At 44.5% G+C, this 23,731-nt stretch overlaps 1 protein-coding gene across 8 annotated transcripts in view; it reads left to right on the top strand.

Annotated features, from left to right (window-relative positions):
* TACC1 (transforming acidic coiled-coil containing protein 1) overlaps positions 1-21,479 on the top strand; it is an 868,514-nt gene extending 847,035 nt beyond the window's left edge. For all 8 annotated transcript variants that reach the window (XM_069617927.1, XM_069617926.1, XM_069617922.1 and 5 more), the window contains 2 exons: positions 891-1,011; positions 15,906-21,479. In XM_069617927.1, coding sequence (XP_069474028.1) covers positions 891-1,011; positions 15,906-15,974 — 190 coding nt within the window. In that variant the 3' untranslated portion in view covers positions 15,975-21,479. The remainder of the gene's footprint in view (positions 1-890; positions 1,012-15,905) is intronic.
* Positions 21,480-23,731: the final 2,252 nt, after the last annotated feature.

Genomic DNA, 23,731 nt, shown 5'->3' with positions numbered 1-23,731 from the left:
TGTCTCTCTGATAGATTTGAAAACTGACAACTTCTCCAAAAGAGGATTCTATTCCATGCGTTTTATGTGTGAATAAATACTGTTTGAAAACCTTACATTCATTGTATGTGTTGTACATTATCTCCATCCCTTAAAATCCATACAGTCCACTCCCTCCGCCTAGCCAAGGGCACTTCCTAGTTGTAGAGTGCGGAAGGACTTCATGGCCCGACATGCGTCATCTGATCAGGAGTGTGTGTGTGCCTGGTTCACTCCATATTCCTACTCCTTAGCCTAGATAAGAGCCCCTTATAATTTCCTTTGAAGAAGCAGCACAGCCAAACGGGAGGGGATTGGAATGGTAAATTGACCTTTTACAATTGACCTTCTGCACAATTGACCTTTATATTATTTTAGTTATTTTATATATGTATTGGGTTGGTCTTGGATTATAAATAATATAAGGGGATTGGCTGGGGTGTTGCAGGGGGTTTTGGATTGGGTGGGGGGTTGCGGGGGGTTTCCCCCGTATATATGTCCCAATTGACCTTATAAATTAGGTCAATTCTCCCAAGGTCAATTCTTCCGAGGTCAATTGTGAAAAGGTCAATTAATATACAACCATTGGAACTACAAAGGGTTGCAGAGATGGATTTGCTGTGAATGTCCTCACTGACTAAATGTGAATGAAAAATTATTTGTTAAAGTATTTCATAATGAAAAAACTTTATACACCGTTATTTCTAATAATACGAATTCACACTTGGTAATTAGGCTTTTGCTCGACATCTAGGCTCTCTTTGGCTTTATAGGCAATATGTTAAATATGTTTTCATGTGTGCTTCAGGTGTTTGGGTGCACCTGCTTTGTGCCAGATTTCTCCTCAATAAATGTTGTTTTAATCAATGTAGAGCCAATGAAGAAATAGCTCAGGTGCGAACAAAAGCCAAGTCTGAGAGTGCTGCTCTTCATGCTGGCCTGCGGAAAGAACAGATGAAAGTCGATTCTCTGGAAAGAGCGCTGCAGCAAAAGGTGATTTTCTTTCATTTCCTAGTCCCTGCTACATACATTGGGTCTCATTGCGAGCTCGACAGTGCTATGGGTTTTTGCCAGTTATTTTGCTATTGCCATTTTTTTAGCCAGTAACAGAATTGCTGCCAGTTTTGCGGCACTGACGAACATTGTGTTTGGAGGTGAAGTGAAGGATTTGTCGTCCATTTCACCTATAAAAATAGTCGACTTTTCTGTGGCGGAATTACTGCTTGCGGTAAATCTGCAGAAATCCCCAAATAGTCCTACCTACTTCAAAAGTGGGAATTAGCACCACTTTAATGCAGCTTGTAAATCCATTGGATCGAGTGGGGGGGGTAACAGTAAATTAGTTTTGCAGTGATTCCAACGTGACCAAACCCGCAACGAAGCCCTTTGCCTTATAGACACACCTATGGCTTTCATTTGGAGAATATGATTTATTTCACCAAGTTGCTTATTTATCAAGATTTATGAAATCACTTGTTCTGCTGCTAACTAGATGAAACACAGTTACTACAATCCTGAGCATTGGCTGACAGCAGGCATCTGAGTTTAAAGGGATCTCGCGCCTTGAAACAGCTGTGTATAGGCACACTATAATTATCATATCATATCAAAGTCTTTCTGGCCTGTTAAATGCCTCTCTGTTTGTGATATTTCCCGACCTAAAATGTGCAATCTGGAGTTGAAAGCCCAGAGGCTAAGTAGCGGTGCGTGTGGTGAATATGCATATGTTGGGTGTTGTGTCTTCATTGCATTTCCACCCACATTTTCAACCAGGAAGCCAACTCAGTGGGGCAAACGCAGGGGAAAGTGCATGCCTGGGCGGGCAGACTTCCATGTATCCCTGTTCCATAGCAGAAATAGAGAACAACGATGAGGGTATGGGCTTCAGGGTCCTTCTTTTTCTTGTGCTCTACTTCACTATGTTAAATATTATTTTTTAAAGTAAGCCTCCACTGCGTGAATCCTGATTTCAAAAGCAAGGATGGTATTGTTGGCAAGAGGTAAGGTGGAGTCATTTTACAGTAAGATGGTTGGTACACAGTTCTTCTTTGTACACATTTGATTTAACCAAGGTTTAGATGGCAACAGCTCTTTCATTCTAGTGCTGTCTTTTGTCTTCCGTGGAGTAACCCACCTCTCCGATTATTTGCTGTTTATTGCCCTTTCAATCCTCTGCGGGTACTTGCAGCTTCTTTGTGACTTCAGGCTAAAAAGTGACAATCACAACTCCCAACTAGACTTCTTAGTAATGACTGAAACATGGCTTCATTCAGCTTCAGGTCCACTAATAGCACTAGCCATCCCACCTGAATATACTATCTTCAGAGCGGACCACCTTGTTGCTACAGGAGGAGGTGTAGCCGTCATAGCCAAATCCACCCTGCAGTTCAGAATCTGTAATCTGGATACCCTGTCAGGCTGCAAACTCCTTCATCTCTCAAACTAACTACTGATCCCAACACTACCATCAACTTCCTAATAGTATACAGGGACCCCAACTCAACTAGCAACCCAGACATTGAGCTACCACTCCTCATCGTGCCCATCCTCGACCCCAATAATACATTCATCCTTCTAGGAGATTTTAATTTAGGCTACAATGATCTAGCAGATCATAAAGCCATCGCCTTCTATAGCGCTTTCCAAGAAATGCAATTTACTCAAACAGTAAATGCCCCTACATATTCAAAAGGCAGAATCCTCGATTGGATTCTAACATGAACACGCCAGTTACCTTAGAAGTCATCCTTAACCTATCCTGGACGGACCACTTCTTAATCAGCTTTAATCTCACACTGACCAATGACCCAGTGCATCTTACCACTCTTCCCACCACCACTCTACTGAGAGGCACATGCAAACTCGCCACAGAAACCCTTACCCCCATTCTTAATAAACTACTCAACACAAAACCCCTAGTTGACAATACACCTGACAACATATCACTTCACTACCACACCTGCCTCAAAAAAGCCATTGATGAAGTAGCCCCTCTCAAACTGAAACTTCCCAAACACAAACGCAGCAACCCATGGTTCAATGATGAACTCATTGAGATGAGAAGAAGAAAAAGAGCATTAGAACATTTATTCAGAAAAAACCTGAATAGTGAATCTAAAAAAGAACTCCTCACCATATCTAAAACTTACAAACTAGCAGTGTATACGCATAAAGCAAACTCACTTAATCAACGCATCATCAATGCGGCCTTTAATAGCAAAGAAATGTTCTCCATTATCAGAGAATTAGAAAGCCCTATTCCGCCGCCCAGCACGGTCACCGCGAGCAAAGCATGGTGTACCACCATTCAGGATGCTCTAGCCTCCAAAGTAAGAACCCTCCAAAATAAAATAGCCCAGCAAAGAAAACTCCTAGCACATCCTGCGGAGCCTCCTCCCACGGTACAATTGGACACCTCCGCCAACATACCGTTAATTTATTTCACTGAGGTACCCACCCCGCAAGTTCTAAAGACTATAGCCTCCTTGAAACCATCCAATTGTAAAGGCGACAACTGCCCTGCTAAAATAGTTAAAGCCCCCATTATCACCAAATTTCTCAATGCCTCTTTCAGTACTAATTCCATTCCTGCCAACATCAAAGAAGCATGGGCTACACCCCTCCTCAAAAAGCCCTCCCAAGACCCCACTCTCCCATCAACTATAGACCTATCACTACGGTGCCTTTCCTACTCAAAATCATAGACAAAATTGGCTATATCCAAGTTCAAACCCATCTTGAAGACACCCAACTGCTAGGGGATAGGCAATCCGGTTTCCACCCCAGGCATAGCACTGAGACGGCCCTATTGGATTAAAAAAAACAGATGGACACCATCAGAGAATCAGGTAACCTCTGCAAGCCCCGCCCACCTGGTTCCTTCCTGTTTGCTGCTCTTTTTCACCACTTAGCAAGCACCGCCCACCTGGTGCCTTCCTGTTTGCCGCTCTTTTTCACCACTTAGCAAGCCCCGCCCACCTGGTGCCTTCCTGTTTGCCGCTCCTTTTCCCTTCTTAAGGAGCCCTCCAGCCTCTTTTCCCTTGCAGACGGGGAGCAGGTGCAAGTGGATCTAGGTCACCTGGCCTAAGCCGCGCCCACCTGGTGCCTTCCTGTTTGCCGCTCTTTTTCCCTACTTAAGGAGCCCTCCAGCCTCTTTTCCTTTGCAGATGGGGAGCAGGTGCAAGTGGATCTAGGTCAGCTGGCCTAAGCCCCGCCCACCTGGTGCCTTCCTGTTTGCCGCTCTTTTTCCCTACTTAAGGAGCCCTCGAGCCTCTTTTCCTTTGCAGATGGGGAGCAGGTGCAAGTGGATCTAGGTCACCTGGCCTAAGCCCCGCCCACCTGGTGCCTTCCTGTTTGCCGCTCTTTTTCACCACTTAGCAAGCCCCATCCACCTGATGCCTTCCTGTTTGCTGCTCCTTTTCACCACTTAGCAAGCACCACCCACCCTCTTAGCCCTGCCTCTTCCTTCCTGCTCCTAACTATTAGATCAAGGGCCTCTCTCGCCCGGGCGTCCTAAGCGAAGGGCAGACGAAGAAAAGGGGAATTCCTGTTTGGACCTGTTCGGACCAGGAGGACCCAGTGCCCGACCCCCTGCTCCGACAGCAGCTAAGCATGCACCAACCTGTGTTACTCCCTCTGTCCCCACAGGCCATCCCACCCCCTCTGGTCCCCCCCTGATGTTCCCTTGTGCCCCCACCATTCTCGCACACAGGTGTTGCCTGTTTTGCTTGATTCTTCTACCCTGCTCCCCCCTCACCCAACTCAAGTCTACTTCTGCAGGAGTCTGTCCTGATACATTCTGGTCTCACCATCACCGTCTTGTGGCCAATGCTGGATTTTACTTTTATGGACTTCATTCATTCACGGTGTGTCACCCTTTCTCAACTCTCATGCTGAACTTCTTTTGCATCTTGTACTCATGGCGGCCCTGAATCATGCTGTTCCCATCTTCATCTTGTATCCTGGCTTTCAACATTATGTGTTACTACTGACTTCTGAAATTGTATTCACTCTCCCCTCTTGCTTCTCCACTCTTTTGACTGCTAACTCTCTGTTCTCTCCTCCTTTCCCTTCTCCCTTTTTCTATCTCCTCCCCTTACTTTCTTCTATGCACTTACTCTATCAGAATTGTCCCTGGACCTAGTATGATAGCAACCTCGTCTGTCTCATCCTCCCTCCCCTTACTGGTTCTTTCCTGCCCACCCCCCCTCCAGCACTATCTGAAATGTCATCAGGCCTAATATGATAGTCGCTTGTTTTGTTCCTCCCCTACCTTTCTGCACCCCTCTCCCACACCTCTTGTTTTTTTCCGGCTCTACCAGAAATGTTGTCAGGCCTAGTACGGTAGTCGCCTGTCTGTTTCCATTTCCTTCCCACTCTCCCCCTCCCTTCCTTATCTATGTTTTAGCTCTTGCACTATCTGAAATGTCGTCAGGCCGAGTACGATAGTTAATTTCACATCCTTACTGTTCATGGCCTGTAAGAATGTAATTTTTTTTTTCCTTGTTCCCTCCCTTGCCTTGAAGCGCTTTGAAACACATTGTGTATAGGCGCTATATAAATAAACTATCATATGATATCATATCATCCTATTACTACTGGACCTATCCGCTGCGTTTGACTTCTCCTTAGCAAACCATTTCCACTTTTCTAAAGAAGCTACCACTTGGATTAAATCATTTCTGTCAGACCGCACTTCTATAATAGCAATAGGTGACTAAGCCGCTGATCCCAAAGCAGTCCCATCGGGTGTCCAACAAGGATCCTGCTTATCTCCCACTCTTTACAACACCTATACAAAACTTCTCTTTGCGGCCCTTGATGCCATGGGAGAAATATACACCAACTTTGCCTACGATACACATATACTTAACCCCATTACAGGCAACCTTGAACAAGACTTTATCTGTATAAACATCATCTACTAACAGATCCAGAACTGGATGGCAACTAATAGCCTCTGCCTCAATGTAGAAAAAACAGAGATTCTTATAGTTGACACTCCCTCCCGCCTGAACAAACTTCACCCGGAATACACCTCCATAGTCATAGATGGCACCCCATCTCCAACCAAGTTAAAACCCTAGGTGTATACCTTGACTCCAACCTCACCATGTGTAAACATGTAAGCGCCCTTGCTTCATCCACTGCACACATTTCCAAACATATTACTCTAAGCAGATCGTTCCTCACACCCCAAAACCGCATCACGTTTTCTAGAGTTCTCATTTTGGCTAAATTAGATTACTTCAATGTACTCCTCCTAGGGACCTAAAAAAAATATGAACAAAATGCAGTTACTATAGAACAAGGCCCTGAGAGCAGCACTGGGCATAAACAGAAGGGAACACATTACTCAACATAGGAAAGATGCACATTGGTTGTCCATTCCTGCTAGAATACTACATAAAACACTCAATATCACACACAAATGTATTACCGACAAGGCACCCATCTACCTCAACCACTGCCTCACACGCAAAACCACACAGAGAATTCTCAGATCCAATGCCAACACCCACCTGCTCATTCCTTGATTCAAGACCACAAAAACAGACAACACTAGCTTCACCGTAGCTGCCCCTAGAAAATGGAACTCACTCCCTCCCAACATCTGCAACAAACCCTCCCTCCCACACTTCAAGAAAATGTTGAAAACATGACTATTTAACAAATTCTAACTGCCTCGACCACAGGGTTGATTTCCACCCATACATGTTTTGCCATATGATTAACGTACTTACTGTAACTTGACTGTAACCAAATATCATGCATGTCCTCTCATTCATCCTTAAGCCCCCTGAAAATAATCCCTGTAATCAAGAAGTTAGTAAGTAATCACCTGTAACAAACAATCCTAAGTAAGCGAAAGTATTCTTGTAACCTACGCCGTGATACCTCAGGGTCTGGGCGTAAAACCAAATGCAATAAATAAACAAACAGTGAGTGTTATTGCCTTTGTAAAAACATTCACAATCCTGCAACACCCTCAGAAAAATACAAGGTGTTCTCTCTTCATTTTTAGGTGTCCTTCATATCCTCATATGTAAATTGATCAGCAGAAGAGACGTCAGGCTAGGAGTGATTGGACGCAGGGCCCACAGATCTAACGGAGGAACCCAAGATAGGGTTGTAAAGAGGGAAGAAAGAGATGCTAAATCATTGTGAATAGTGGTACCCTGTGAACATGATGATACCAAAAGAAACTCTTACTTTAAAGAAAGTTGAGCCATCCAGTCGCAATGGCACTGGCACAGTCCCATTGGACATCAGCTGTGGACGACACTTTGAGATTAGAAATGCCCAAACAAGCAACTACATCTCCCATTGCCTCAATGTTGATATTAGAACGCAAATGAGACAGGATTGAGTCCTGAGGGACATCACACATTATTGGTAGGGGCGTGGACCTGGATGGACTGCCTTTATTTTCTGCAATCTTTTAAAAATGAAGCAAGGACACACCCAGCCCATCCCATGCAGGGGGATGGGATGTTAATCAAATTCTCATGGCTAACCAAATCAAAAGCTGCTCTGAGCTCAAAGTGCACCAACAGGCAGACCCCCGTCTCCCCACCCCATCATGCAAAATGCACCTTACATCATATCAGTGTTACACCAAGTATGGAACTAAGTCTTAAGAAGGTTACATTTGGAAATGTGAAGGGACAGTTGATCCAGAGGTTCAAGGGGAGTTTTGTTTTTATTTGAATTAACTGCAGTACCTGGCCTGCTTTTAATATATATGGGAAAATGCCTTGCTTAAAAGAAGTGTTAACTAATAAGCCAAATTAGAAAATTGTATGTATCTATGCCAAAATTACTTCTTCACAAACTGCTTTTGGTACTACCAATGTAGTTGTGTGCCTCCTCGTGGAATAGATTGACACATCAGTATCACTGGTAGTAAAACTTGGCATTAGTGGCTGGATGTTCCAATTGTTATCATTATTGGTAACATGGGATCTTTCTATATTTGGGTTTTGCATCAAAGATGCGTACACCAAATTACGGGCATGTGATCCCTTTTATCAAGAGACAGCTCATGGTCAATTTACAAACAATGGCACTTTCAAGGTAGCTCGTAATACCTTTTTGATGATGTTAAAGAAAAGAAATAATGAATGGTTGTGTATGCTCGATTGTATTTATATTTTGCTTCTATGAGAGCCAGACACATTTGGTTCTAGGATCACTGATCCTTGCCATCTTGCATTCCCTTATCTGAGAAATTATTTTGTATTTCATACATATAAATCAAATGTTCTATGTCCATTCAAATTTGAACCTATTGAGTGGTGACAACTTGACCTTTTTATCTAGCAGTTCCTCTGAGCAGAGTGAGACCAGACATTAAAACTTATGCTAGCTAGGTTGCCTGTCATTTGTCTGATCTTACTACTGGGCCTTCGGAACCCTGTATCCAACCGTGGCTGCTAAGCAAGAAATATTTCCCACCAGCCTAGTTCCCTAATTGGAACACATTTTGCACACCTACCGGAATACAGGAAGCTTGAACTACCTCATGCAAAATCATCCTGATTTGCCAATCAATCAATACCTAAATAGAGCCATGAATGCATGTTAAACAATACATAAGGTAGCATAAGATAATGATTAAAACGGGATCAACAGTTCAAACAAAGTGAAATTGCAAAATACCAACACATTTTCCATACAGTACAGATCAGTGACAAAATATGAATAGTATCCCTTGAATAGGCTAAAAACAGCATGCATTATAATTTCAAATCATATATCATATGTACTACATAATGACAGTGTTAAAAAAAGAAATAAAAAATGCATAAAAACATACATCCGAATCTATTATCAAAGAGAGACCTCCCTAAAAACCCTTGCCTCAAATATTAAAACAAGAAATATTAAAACGCCTTTATAGAATTAAGACAAAGTTGAAATACAATTTACCTGATCATTTTTGGGATCTGGGTTGTCTGCCTGCAAACGTTTTGTTTACGGGCGGACTGCCCGCTGTGTAACTGCTCAACCCCCCGTTTTGACCGTTCATTAAAAACACGGGTCCGAGCAATTTTTGCCCCCCGCCGCCAATGTTAAGGATCTGGGAGACACCCCTGAAACTCCGAGTCTGAAGATACCATACATGAGAGCGGGGGACACCCCCGCTCTTCATGTTCGGTATTTCTGGATTACAATTGATCGCAAAAATGCACTCAGAAGGAGGGTTTAGCCCTGTACAAAGGCACCATGGCTGCACCTCGTGCAGTGGGGCAGGAGGAGGCAACGCTGGCTCGTTCGGCCCCAGTAACACCCTGGGGCTCTACGGACCAGCCTCGGACCTGAGCCTAATACTATCTGAAATGAAAAGTGGTTTTTCGTTAGTCAACACCAAGTTGGACAGTATGGAGTATAAAATGGATGCATGCAAGAAAGGATTGAGAAGGAAAGTAGTTGCCTTTGCAAGGCTGAGCGTAGAGTGGGGGTGTTTCAAGAAACAAGCAGTGAGTTGACCCAGACTATTCGTGGTCTGCAGCGGGAAGTGAAGGAAATCTGGGATAAAATTAAGATATAAGAAGCAAGGTCCAGACAAATTAACGTAAGAGTGGTAGGGATCCCGGAATCGGTGCCTGCGCAAAACATGGAATTGTTCATTGTGTCTGTCATCAGGGAAGTACTGCAGGATCCTCCTCTGTCCTCCCAGATCCTGGTTGAGCATGCCTATTGAGTATCAGTGCAGAAGCCTAGACCGCAGCCAAATCCTCAGCAGATCATCACGATATTGCTGAACTACCGTGGCGAGATAGTATATTCCGCAGGGCACGTGAGCTGGCGGACCTACAGTGTAAGGAATCCAAAGTGTCATTCTATCAGGATTTTACTCCATCTGTGCAGCGGGCAAGGCTCTCATTTTTGGCAGCAAAACAATTGCGGAGAGAGACGGACTACAATATGTCATGCTATATCCCTCAAAGCTGCAAGATGCCCAGGAGGGAAGTGTCTGGGGTTGGGGTTGCGGTATGGGGGGGACGTCACTGCTGGTTGGGGTTAGGCAGTGGGTGTGGGGAGGGGCAGTAGCGAGTTGAAGAGGGGGGGCAAGGTCAGGGCAGGGGGAGTTGTGTTTGGGAGGGAGCAGGTTGGTTATGGGGTATTGAGGTTTGGGATTTTCAATTAAAAATGGTTCAGGTTGATTTGAATGCTGTGTGGAGTACAAGAGTTTATGGTCAAGTGATCTTATATTTGGGGGGGGCATCCATGCATGGGCTGCATGTTGATTGACGATTGCTAGACTAATGCTGCAAGAGCAATGCACCCTCCTCAGTTGGAATGTACGAGGGCTGAATAACTATGCAAAATTGCATAGGATCTTAGCATACAGGGAGCGCCATGGGGCTAAGATCCTTTTTGTTTAAGAAACGCACCTGAAGGTTAGACTGATTTTGGGGTTTGCAACGTCCTGGGTTGATGCAAGATTTTACACTTCTTATTCATATTCAAAGAATGTCTCGATTACTGTCCATAAGTCACTGGGGTTTCGACCACTGCATCAAGAGAGTGACCCAGATGGGAGATATGTCATAGTGTCCGACACCCTGGCTCGAAATCTGTTTACCTTAGTAAACGTGTATGGTACGATCAACGGTTTTACAACTCCCTCTGAATTAAGTGCTTAGCATACTCGCATACTCAGCTACTTGTCGCTGGAGATTTTTATGCAATATTGCATGTGTAGTAGCACAGATCCACTAGCGGTGCAAAGTCACTCTCCTCGGCAGCTAGAGCAATACAGGGGGGCCTGGCTGACCTCGGGCTGCTGGATCTCTGCAGAGCGCTGCACCCAGACAAGAGAGATTATTCCTTTTATTCCTCTGCACACGGCATGCAGTCTCGCATTGATTATATAATGGTAGGGGCGGGCTTGGTCCAGAGTACGGATAGCTGCACCATGCTTCTGAGAACACTATCTGATCACTTCCCAATTCTGGGAACTAATGGTTGCTGGGGCCCATTGGCATTTTAAAAGCCAAGCCCTATTCGATGTGGTATACCGTAGTGAAGTGTTGGAGATTTTTGGCTCATAACGCGGGGTCCGTTGCTTCAGCCGGGACCCTTTGGGAGGCGTTTAAGGTATATTTGAGGGGGCATTGCATCTCTACTAAAAGTTGGGTACTCAAAGTAATCCAGGGTAGGTTGGGCGAGTTGAAAGCCAAGCTAAAATCTTTACAGTCTGGGGAGGTAACCCAGCCTACTAGTGAGAATTAGGCAGCGATCCGAACGGCCCTCGACCACTTTAGGGATAAGGCGGATAGGTAAGTGTGGTTTCTCGTGACCCCTAGAGTGATACAGAGGTATGGCAAAGAGGGGAGGCCTGGTAGAAACCTAGCCAGACTTGTGAGGGCTGCAAGAGGCCAAACGGATATCCCAGTGATTAGGCGTGCTGATGGCACATTGGTCTCAGACCCTGATTTAATCCTGGCAGAATTCCAATAATTGTATGGTGATCTATATGCTAGTAGGTGTAGGGCGGAGCAGGATATCATGAAGGTCTTCGTCGAGGAGGCCGCGTTGGCAGGGTTAGACGCAAATGCTAAAGAAATGTTGAGCGCCCCGAATACTATAAAATATATCCTGAAAGCGATCACAGATCTCCTAACTGCTAAGGCTCTGGGTTCAGATGGGATCACATCGACGTTCTTTAAGGAATCTGACTGATTACTTACTTCAGGTGTGGCAGTAAGACTTGCAATCAGGGTTGTTGTCTTCCACGATGCACAAGGGTATTATCACCTATCCCACGTAGAATCCAAATTCTACAAAATAATGCCTTGAGAGCAGCTCTAGGTATATCTAAAAGATCTCATATATCAAAGATAAGGCGTAATAAGACTGTCTGTCAACCCAAGACAAAATACTCTTAAAAGTTTCTTCCCTTACACATAAAGCTTTGAATAATGCTGCACCACGTTATTTGACGGATAGATTTGTAGTAAAAAAATCTTCTCGACCATCAAGAATCTCTCATATCACCTGCCTTATCATTCCTAGATTCAAATTGACTACGGCCGGGAGTGCTAGCTTCCCTGTCTGAGCGGGCCAGGTTTGGAACTCTCTACCCTATCCTTTACGCATCAAGCAATCCTACCAGAAATTTAGAGCCAGCTATATCAATCAGCTGAAGTCTTCCAATAACTAGACATTTCTGACTAGCTCTTCACACCACCTGTACTTACTCCCCATGTCACCTGTATATATTCCTCCCTTACCTCTATCCCTGCTTATCTGTGTTTCCCCACTGCCTGTACATGATTATCTGTATTTTATTATCCTTATCATCGCTATTATCTATATATTATATATTATTGACACTGTATATGTATTCTACCTGTATATGTGTATTATTATCTGTAGTATTGCCTGTATATTATCTTCTGTAACCATGTAACCCAAGATTTGCATATTGAATACGGCTGCACCCTTATACCCTCGGGTCTGGTGTGCATTATAAATGAATAAAACAAACAAACAAACCTTGATTCTAAAGCTTGATAAAGACCCACTAGACTGTGCCTCCTATAGGCCAACTTCCCTCATTAACATGGATATGAAAATATTCTCTAAAATCCTGGCAGATAGGCTTATTCCCTTTCTCCCTTCCATAATGCATTCAAATCAAGCTGGCTTATTCCCGGGCCGTTCCACGGCTCTCAATTTATGGATGCTGTTTGCTGTCCTTGCCCAGATTGACCCCTCTGTGCAGGCGATTGGAACCCTTCTAGACATGGAGAAGGCGTTTGATTCTGTTGCTTGGGACTAGCTGTTTGCAGTGCTCGAAAGGGAGGGCGTGCCAGCCTGCCAGCTACAATGTGTTAATGTCCTGTATCCAGGGGTGTCCGCGAGGATTGGTCTTTTTGGTAGATATTCAGCAGCTTTTGAGCTGGGACGGGGGACTTGTCACGGATGCCTGTTGTCCCCTCTATTAGTTGCTATCGCCATGGAGCCACTTGCGTTTAGCCTGAGAGTGCTGCATGGGCATCAGGGTTAGTTTGGGTTCCGGGAGCTGATTTCACTCTCTGCTGATGATGTAATTCTCTATGTTAAGGACCCGGGTTGGAACTTGCTGCCTCTTTCACAGGAGATTGAGTCATTTGGCAGAGTGTCAGGGCTGCGAGTATATTGGTCTAAGTCGATCTTTTTCTCATTGAATGAGGCTACTCAGAAGCCCCCGGCTGGGAACAGACTTTGGCAAAGTATCTGGGTATACGAGTCAATAGGAGTAGACCCCAATTACTTGCAGACAATGGCCCTCATATGGGTCCAGCAGTAACTGCCGGTAAAACCGACAGGTAGCTGCTGGACCCGTAATGATTTACTGCTGCCTGACTTGCCAGAAATACCGGGGCATTACAACCCTGGCGGTCCGGTAAATCAGGCGCCAGTAAAATGTTGATCCCCATAGAGTCCAGTAGGACCACGGAAGCACCGCTTCTGTGAAAGTCTGCGGGCGGGTGCCGTTCTGCCCGCCAGGTCTGACCCTGGTGGCCGGTACGGCACCTGCCCACAGACTCGTAGTTTGCTGGTCCGGAAACAACGTGACTGTAAGCTTATGGTAGGATTAAACGAGAGAGAGTGGTCCCAATTCAAAGTTCATAATATGTTCAACTTCTACACTGATGGGAATTTTGTCGCCTGGGAATTAGCTAGGGCCAAATTGGGAGATGCATTTGGGCTGGCGTTTCAGTTCTTCAGAATCCGTGAGGCTTTCAAACCCTGGTCGTCGTCCTTTCTCTCTGAACCACAAACATTCCCCCTTTTAAAATACCTAATTAATGCTGTAAATGCAAAGAGGATGATGTCCACAATGTATCAAATGGTCCTACGCACAGCCCCAGGGGTAAGGGGGTGGGTTCCGGCTTGTAGCTCCTCATGGGCAGCAGATATTGGCTCATAATTAGGGGGTGAGAGGTAGCAGTATATGTCTATATACACTAAAAAAGTGGTGATTAACTCCCGGTTTAAACTCATTCGATTCTTCATCTGGCCTATCTATCCCCTTTGCTCCAGATGAAATTCGATAGCTCCTGTAACGGACAGTGCCCCGAGTGTAAAATAGACTGTGCTGGATTCATTCATGTTCCAGGGGAGTGCCCTTCCTTAGCCATGATGTTCCTCAGGATATCCTCTGCTGCATGTTTGGGTGGCTGCCGAGTATTTCTACGGGGAGGAGGAAATTACTGTCTATATGTATGCTTCTGGCTAAGCGCTGTATCGTGATGCTTTGGTCCAGCCCTGTGGTCCCAACTTCAACACAGTGACTAAAAGATCTTGCGTGGTGCTGTGATATAGAACAGGAGTATTGTGGGATGCAAGCAGCTTGATCCAGGCCGGGTGATATATGGGACACGGTTCATGCCTTTTTGTCTGGCGAGGGGAGAAGTAAATAAGGGCTGACGGATTCAACTCCTAGATTATATCAGCAGCTAACATTGGAGCGAGGAAGAAGGATACAGGTGGGCGATATTTTTTCTTCAAAGATTTGACAATGTTTGGGTGATGAGTATGCCGGAAGCAATTGCCATCGCTAACTGTAAGGGGCTTGTGACTTCTGTGTATGGCCGGAGTGGGGCAAGAGGATCTGCCAACGGTTACTGTCTGCAATCAGATTATTTAGCGTCTGGACCGTGTGTTTCTTTCTCCTTATTTCTTAGTTTTTATTTGTTGTCATTTAGGGGTCGCCAGAGGAACAGGAGTGCCATAAGTCTAACACTTTCAGCAGTGACCCTAAATAAGAAAGAATAGGGATACCAAATAATGTGTCTTTCTGGAATTCTATACAAAAATTGCTAGACTCATTAAAGGTTTATTTCAGGCACACTTCATGGGGTGAGTCACTGATTTAAGTGTTCTTAAACACCTCAACTCAGTCATTCATCCTTCTGAGGTCGATAAATGAGTACCAACACAGGTTGGGTGATATTGGGTGTATATTTTTTTATATAAAGCACTTAAGCGGAAGTGCTATATAATAACACATCATTATCATTTGGTCATGGAAGTCTGCTTGCATTCACAGTAATTTGGTCTTCTGGGCCTATACACACTGATCTTAACGATGCATATGGCGACCCATTCTTGTATGAAATGTACATCACACTATAGTGATATTGTAACCATATTTTTCGTAGTGTACAATGCTATGTGATGCCACTTCCTGTTTTGCCAACGGGTGAAAGGGCGTGTTCCATCGCTTCCCGCGATATCACTTTGGGGTTGGGTTCAAATGACATCACTTCCTGTGATGTCATCAGGGGGTCAAGGGTCATGTGATGTCACTTCCACTACCCCTGGCATTTTGGTGAAATGACGTCCCTGTGTACATGGCCCTCCCTTGTGTCTGGATTGTTTCTTTTTTGTATTATTGATCCTGTTTTGACATGAACCTGTTTATAAAACGTTTTATTTTTAAAAAGAAAAAAAAACCTGATCACAGTTTGGTTGTGGAGCAGAGGAGAGATGATGTACCGTGGTGACTGTGCATTTTATAGTTAACTTTTGCATCTGAATGGAGGAGGGAATATTGTCTTTCATGGTGTTGATTTTACAGGCATCTTTAGTACTAGGACAAAAGGTTTTTTTCTCAGTAGTTCTGGTTATTTGGTATAGGTTGTATCTGGCTGTCAGCTCACTATTGCTCCTATAACCAGGCGAGCTTTACTGTGCTGCCAGCATTTGTAGACATTAGACATTGGGGAGCTGGAGGTCCTCCATTATCCCCTGTACACATGTTTTCACTCGCAGTAACCATTTTCCTTGCCTGGGACATGAGCTGAAGCTGTTTTCATTAAACACATGCTCCTACTATATAATGTTTGAGAAAGTTCTTGGCCTTATTGATCGTTTGTATCTTACAGAATCAAGAGATTGAAGAATTGACGAAGATCTGTGATGAACTGATAGCCAAAATGGGAAAGAGTGACTGAAGTCCAGAGACTGCGGCCGAACACCGTCGACCTGTCTGCTTTTGCTCGTCACTTGAAACGTCCTGCTTTACGAAGGAACATTCTTACTTTTGGCAGGATGTGGGCAGGTGTCTTCATCCCCGTTCTGCCGGCACTATCTTGTCCAAAGCACCTCGAGTCCCTCCGATAATAGGAACAGCGCCCCTCCGGCCCGAGTCTCTGGCTTGCTTTTGTATTGCTCCAGTGATCATACAGTGTTTGGTGCTTCAGTGGTTTTGAAGTCATCCACGCGTTGCCCCAATCACGCACTCTCAACTAAACGAAGATGTGATAGGGCTGTAAGAACTTTTGTGGAAGTTATTTTGATAATTCACATCGGCCCTGTAGCTTGATTTTGTGTAAATTTTCCATGTATTGAGGGCCATTTATCAGGTGTTGGTGGTGGTAATGGGGAACAGGTTGTTAATGGGTCATGGGAGAAATGCACCGGATAAGAAACACTTATGTGAACATGTGAAAATGGCCTGTAACCAAAATGTTTTGCTAAAAGGCGTAGTGCATGACTGGGCCGTGGTAGGGCTCTGTGCTGCCTATACATTTACAGGAATAAGACCAAATAGAACATTGCCGCAACCTGCAGGAAGTCGCACACACAGCTGAAAATGGCGGAAGAGCGTGGACAGGAAGGCAAACCTTGCCTGGTTAGAAGTGATGCCTCTTGCTGGTTATGAATAATCGTTCCTGAAACTCTGTCGTATCACTAAGTCTCTATGCAGATGTTTGGTGGTGGAGCCTTTCGCTCACATCTACTCATATTCAAGAGTGCAAGACAAGATCCTGGTGTTGGATCGCATACTGATGTGGGAAACGCACTCGTGGGATTATGCTGCTAGTGGAAGAGGGCCCATAGAGAGGAACATTCTCCAGCTCTTTCTGAACATGGCGAGAATAACATTTTTTAAAAAGCATGACCATCTCTTTGGAAGGTTGTGTCTGAACACAAGTGCCACGCGCTACGCCAAGGAAACGCTACGTTCTGCACAACTCTGTAAGCAATGTGACACATGGAACAGGTCTGACCATGAGGGCAGCTACTGGTGTTTTTGTGATAGGCCTTTGTGGTGTTGTGCCCATGCACAACCGGCACATATTGTGGCATAGTGCAGAAAGCAATGGCCTCTTTTCTGAAACCAGTGTTCTGCAACGTCAGCGAAAAACTGTGTTCAATCCTGAGCCACCAGGGAAAAGTACTTTTTTCATGCCACTCACCTTGAAGTGTATGTATTGTTTGCAAAGCTCTAACACCCCACAATAGTTATGTGGGTTATCAATCCACAAATACTTAGTGACTTTATACTACCCCTCTCGGAGAAGTGCCCTTGTACAGAAGTTCTTTGTTTGTTTGCTATTGCTCTTGAACTGTGCCATGCTGATGGTGTGTAATATTGTGGAAAAGCTTTCGTCCTCGCGGTGCCAAAAGCCAGGAAAGCCTGCATCATGGTATACTGTCAATTGCACTGGTCTGCTATGCCTTCATATTGTGCTTGCAACGCTATCGTGATTGCACTGTCCCTTTGCACCATCGGAAGCTTACAAGTTTGCACATTACAGATCTCATTTCCTTTATTCAGTCTATTTTGTCAAATTGGGAAAATTATAAAGCTCTATATTCTTATACGCTTGTGATTTACAAACTGGGGTAATTCCCAAAAAGACTACTTTCTTTTTGACGAGTAATGACCTTGTTTCAACAGTTAGCAAACAACCTTTACAGCTCATTGGAGCCACTTATGTTTGAAGAATTGAAATGCTAAGAAGTGCTGTTAGGTTACTTGTGATGTGTATATTTTTCAAATGGGATGTTTGTATGGGAGCATAGCCTGCCCCTTTAAAAAATAAATCTGGCCCTACAGTTGATTGCAGGTCTCATGAGTATGGGGCCAGTGTACTATGGTTAAACCCCACAGAGCGGGAGTCCCTGTCCGTGACGCTGAGTCGAGAAGGATTGGATCAGATAAGCATAATGGCCATTCCTGGTAAAGAGCAGGACAGAAGATGTATATTTCTAAAAGAAACTATAAGTTGAAAGGATAAAACAGCACATGCTTTGTGAGTGTCATGAATGTTAGTGATAGGTCTGCTTTGTGTGTCCTGCAAGTGTGCGTGGAAACCAATCGATGTGTCGCAAACACAAATTGTCCTAATAATCAACCATCCTTTGGCATGTTGACTTGCTCTTTTACACATAAAATTTCGTTACAGAAACATTGACCAGCACCTACGCATCTGGTGGGGTCCGGCCCATGTGATGTTCATGACACTGCAGCTATTGGCAAGCCGACAACGGGTGACAGTATCAGAAAGGGTCCGATTGCTGCTTTACCTAAGACCCATCATCAGCTAATCTCATGTGAGGGGCATCTGTGGACTCGAACGTCCAAATGTCTCGCCATCCTTTGCCCTAATGTCAAGCAGTATTCTGCTTGCATTCAAAGCAAGCGCTAGGAAGCCATTCAGATTGAACTTCAAATGGTGGACGTCTCAGTAGCTCTTTTCTTAGCCATAAATATCATGACCATAATGGAACAGCTCTACTCCTAGTCTCATAGGAGGTTTTTTGTCACTTTAGTCCGTATAGTAATAGGACAATGTTCAATAGATTAACCAGTCTACTACTTAACAAAACGTGGGTATGTAACGCATTTTAGAGACTGTTATAGATGTTTTATTGTTGGTCATTCCTGCTACAAAAATAAAGAAAGTTGACACTTTTCTTTTCTGAAATGGATGAATATTGCAGTTTACTGTTTAAAGGGCACCTTTAGTGAATGTTAATGCCCCTATTACAAGATGGCCGCTTTGTTTGTAGGAAGGCAGCAGAGGGTGCGATGTACTATATCAGCCATTCCTTTTTTTCTGTTGCAAAAACCTGCAGATTGCCATGAATCTAAATAGTGCAACTATGATAGGATTCACTTTGCAGAGCATAACCATATGTGTGCTTGTGCTTCTGCATAGCGCATTACTGTTTCAATGTCCCGGCTAACCGTACAGATATTGCATAGCCAACTATGTTGTGCAAATGTCACTGTGACGATTTGAGAAACCTACCAAAGTTAATTACTGTTGGTGGGAAAATCCCCTGATGCAGGCACTGTTGTCAGAGGTTTTTTTTTCGTATGCAGAAACCTGTTTACATGCATGTTTTCCAGCGGGGACTGTGTGTATACAACACACTAGTACATATGCCATAAGCATAAGGATGAAAACTTCTACTATGCCTGTATTTTTTATTACCTTTTGGAATATCCTTTGAGTTTGAGTGACCGCAGAAGAGGTGAAATCTCAGGTGGCGCATCCCGGAGAGTGTCTATCTGCTGCCACGCCCTCCCATTGGCTTGAATGCAAGTATGAGCTCCAATATACGGGCATGGTTTTGATAGAGAAGCAGGCATGCTTTTGAAGCGGGAATGGAGCCAGCAGCTGAAACAAGGATATGGAACATGCAGTAGCCATCCAGCCCAATCTCCCAGCCACTGGCTCCATCCAGTTTGGGTTGGGTATCGAGAATGCTAAAGTTTCCTAATCTGCTCCTCCGAAATGCTTGAAAATCACTGCGTTCCGTCCCCAATTTGCACTGGTCAAAAAAGGAGCTCAGTGATTTTTTTTACTGCTTTTCTGAAAGGGTTTGGAACACACCTATTCAGCCACATCGTTGCCCTGGAATGATGTTCCCTTTTTAAGGCATTGCTCTGTATACACAAGAGGTGGGCGACCTGACACAATATGATGCTGAAACATTCATACCTTTTTTGCCCACAATACCTTGTCAACGTGTTGAGAATGGATGATGTTTGTAAGAATGATGGATCTGAAATGTTTTGTAGTTGCAATTAGGAACTTAACAGACTGAATCTATCACCTGCTACCTACCACATTGGTCCCTCGGAGCGCGTCCTTATCACAGTGCTGCTGGGTCTCCATAGCAGAACCAGAAGCTGCTTCTATTTCTGTTTCTCTCTGTCGTGCAAGCACACTGAGGGTTGTTGCAATACCTGTGATATATGGAAACTATGTTAGAGAATATCATGTGCTGTATATATGCAGCGGAACAATGAGTTGTTTGGGTTAGCGTGACGTGATCTTCGGAACTGTGCTGGGAATCATAGGCTGTTTACATGGGGGGAAACACACACCTGTGAATGTTTAACCAATCTTCTGCAATTCTCCTTAGTGAATGCTCTTTAAGGCTTTCCGTGTCATAGGAGGCGAGTCATACACGGCCAATGGCATGTTCACCGCTGCTCTATGAGGGCAGTCACATACCAACAGGAGGGAGTGCCCTGTTGAATTGACTGTTTTGAAAGAGTTTTGGGATGGGACTCCAAGGGAAGTCCTACAGAAGAGGGATGCTTAGCACTTTGCTTGGATCCCGGAGGCTGTGATCAGGGCTCCCTCAAGTTATTAGTCTTTTTACGATGCCCTGAATAGCACACTCCACCTACAGGCCTGACGTCAAGGTTACCGTTATAGCTTGTTTTATTCTATGTTTGTCAAGCGCCGTCTGACACATTAGTGTCCCCAGAGCACCCAAATCAGGATGTTCCTAAAATAAATCATAATCTTGTTTTGTTTTTAATTTGGAACGTTGCCAGCCCACACTATTATTTTTAACAAGAACAGCAGTCGCTTATGCTACTCAATTTCATGATGCCTGGTATTCTGTTTGTCTAAGTCACTCCAGTTGTGCAAATGTCTTTGTGGGTGCTATTGGAAGTTCTATTGAATTACCCCCGCACCCCTTTAAAAGCTACTCGCATTGAAGACGCGTTTGGTTCACTATAAGAAAGGGAAATGGTTCAGGAGCTCCACGGGGTCCTTGGTCGGACATGATTTGCAGGAAGTCGCACCTTTGCATAGGATTCATAGGTGAAGGAGGTAGAGTGCCAGCACAGTATATATATATATTATGCACCTAATTCTTGCTACTCTATGTAAATGTACGTTTTCCAATTATTAATGTAACTATGTAAAACACCAAATTGTGAGCTTCCTGGCTGCACAGCTGCTTCCGCCAGGTCTCCTACACACACCTATCTATGAGATTTGATTTTAAAAGAGACACAATTGGCGTTTGTGCATTACATGTGTGTGTGGTGCAGAAGTATCCTGCATTTGGTGGTGTGAAACTCCATGGGTTATCAATGTGTGTGCACATTCTTTTGAGATGTGACCCATTGCCTTGTGCAGGCATCATGGCCAGCTCAGAGCTGGAGTGCGCACATTTCAACGTATGCTCCGCAGGATGCCGAGCTTCCACCGCGCGCACCCATTTGCTTTACTCTGTATAGAGCGTGTCCCTATCATCTGCATACATTTTATATGCACAATCATTTTCTGCTTTTATATGTCGGGTAACTATTTGTAAAGTTGTACTCACACAGAGGATTATATTATGATGAATATTACTAATATATTTTTTCCATTACATTGCCTGATTAAAAAATGTGGTTACCTGTTAGAAAATGTGTGGTGCCTCTTTATTGGTTATGATATACGTTCATATTTTGTCATATGCTATTGCTTTGAAATAAGTTTTCTGATTGAAGGACACATAATACAATATTCTTATCTAGATGAAACAATCATTGAAAAAGGTAATTCTTATGGTTTTCGATCTTCAACGGTTATCTGTGTTCATCCAAACATGGATAGAGGGGGTTTATAAGTGGAAGAGAATTGAATACTTAAACCAGAAAACCTTTTCTAGTTCCTGGCTGCCCATGGTTCTATACACCCATCACATTGCTGCGCCAACTCCATTCTTAATGATACTGACAACCAGTCCCAAAAATGCCCAGCTGCCTGCATCACCCCCTATTTCGAATGGACCCAATGTCAGAGTCCAAAGGTCGGCATAGTCCTCTCCTCAGTAGGGTTTGGTCTCTTCCTCCTCAAAAACCTCCCCTTGCCCAATGCTACTTCTGCCCAATGCATGTGTCTAGGCCTTACAGGCTTTAGAAACAAATACTCCAGTTCTTACAGTCCAAACTGTGTTGCCTCACCCCTTTCTGGCATTGCAGGCTTTAGTGTGACCCAAGCACGTCTTGTTCTGAGCTAGATGCCGACTTTCTGGGATCCTGTCCTGTCACTGTAAAGTCTTGTGAGCATACTGGGCAGTGAACATAGCCAAGAGGGAGAGCTTGAGAGGGGGCCCTGTTGCTTTGTTGGTCCTGGGCCTCCAACTCTTGGTTTCTCTTTCCACACCTCTCCAATCCCACAATAATCTCCCTGATCCCTATGTGTTTCTTCTCCCACAGTCCGGTCCAGTTTGGGACCCACCTGGCCCACTGTTACCCACCTTCTCTTACTAACTTGGTTTTGGTCCTCTCTCTTCTCTGCCCTTCCCTTACCACCTGATGCTCCTATATTACCTTTCCTCCCTCTTCCTAGTGTTACCCCTTCAGTCTCCTCTATATCAACTCGACTGCCACTTGTCCTGCCACCTGCTCCTCATGGTTTTCTTCCTTCCACCTCTGCAGAGTCAGTCTTGCCCCTTGAAGTTTCCTCCCTGTATTACTTTCACTTTGATATTGCGACCCCTCCTTCTCTTTGGGTCCCACCACCTCCTCCTGTACCCTGTCTCTGACCACTTGCTCTTACCTTTCACTCTCTTGTCCCAATATTATTCCCTCCTCTTCTAACCCTCCTCTGATGTAATCACCTCTTCTCCCGTTACTCCCTTAACTCTCACCACCTGCTTCTGCTCCCTCATCCTCCATTGTTACCCCCTCATCCTGTCCATTCTCACCCTCTGATGTTACTATCGCCTCCTTAGCTCTCTTAGTTCTCACCATCTACTTCTGCTCACCAATACTGCCACCTCTCTACTCCTCCATCTCTCCAGCCTTTGCTTCTTCCACTGTCCTACAATTTCCAGCCTCCTTCAGTCACAAACCTCTTTCTCCTACAACCCACTGAAACAAGTCTGAGTTGGCTGTTGGTACTCTTGTTCAGAGGAGAATTGCCTAACATTTCGGTGCCCTTGCGGGTGGGAGAAAGACAGGTTATTTGTCCATTTTTGTTCTCGGGAGAGGGGCTCCCAGACCTTTGTATTAGAAATGTGCCCTTTCCTCCCCTACGTGGATGTAACACTGAGGGGTTTGCACCTATGGTCTGTGATTTGGTAAGGGTTGTGATTGGCTTTTCTCAGTGGGAGCACATACAGAGGTCTTGGGCTCAAGAGGCTCAGCCAAGTCTATAATTGGCAAGTCCACCACCTTGGGTTTTATTCTTTTTCTTTGACTCTCCCAGGTCCTGCCTGTGGTGTGCTGAGCTCTTCGATGTTCCCAGCAGCTGTTTGGAAGGCTGGTAGCACAATGGGCAAGCTTTTGGAACACTTCATTTTACTGAGCGTGTGAGCAAATATTAACATTGTATCCCCATTGTGAGAATCTCTTGCCGGGGAACAATACCTGTGAACTCTCAGCATTTGGAAAGTCATAAACTGGCAATTTTGTATCCACATTACTGCAGAGATCACTGCAGGTCCTGCAAACTCTCCAAGACGAGATCTTTGATGTACTGGTGACACAGCAACAGTATCCAAACGCTACCTTCATCGAGTTTTTCCATGTTCTACTTTTTATATCTACTCAGGGAGGACTTCAGGTTCTCCAAGTTGGGGAGGGTGCCCATCAGTATTAGCTTGCTGGATCTTACAAGGGTTTCTGCCAGGACACTGCTCCCAGTTCTGACCTGGGCTACTGGGCAAGTTG

This window comes from Ambystoma mexicanum, chromosome 10, assembly GCF_040938575.1.
Source record: "Ambystoma mexicanum isolate Mex_15411 chromosome 10, UKY_AmexF1_1, whole genome shotgun sequence".
NCBI classification, from domain to species: domain Eukaryota; kingdom Metazoa; phylum Chordata; class Amphibia; order Caudata; family Ambystomatidae; genus Ambystoma; species Ambystoma mexicanum.
This window is presented reverse-complemented; position numbering and strand designations above follow the sequence as displayed.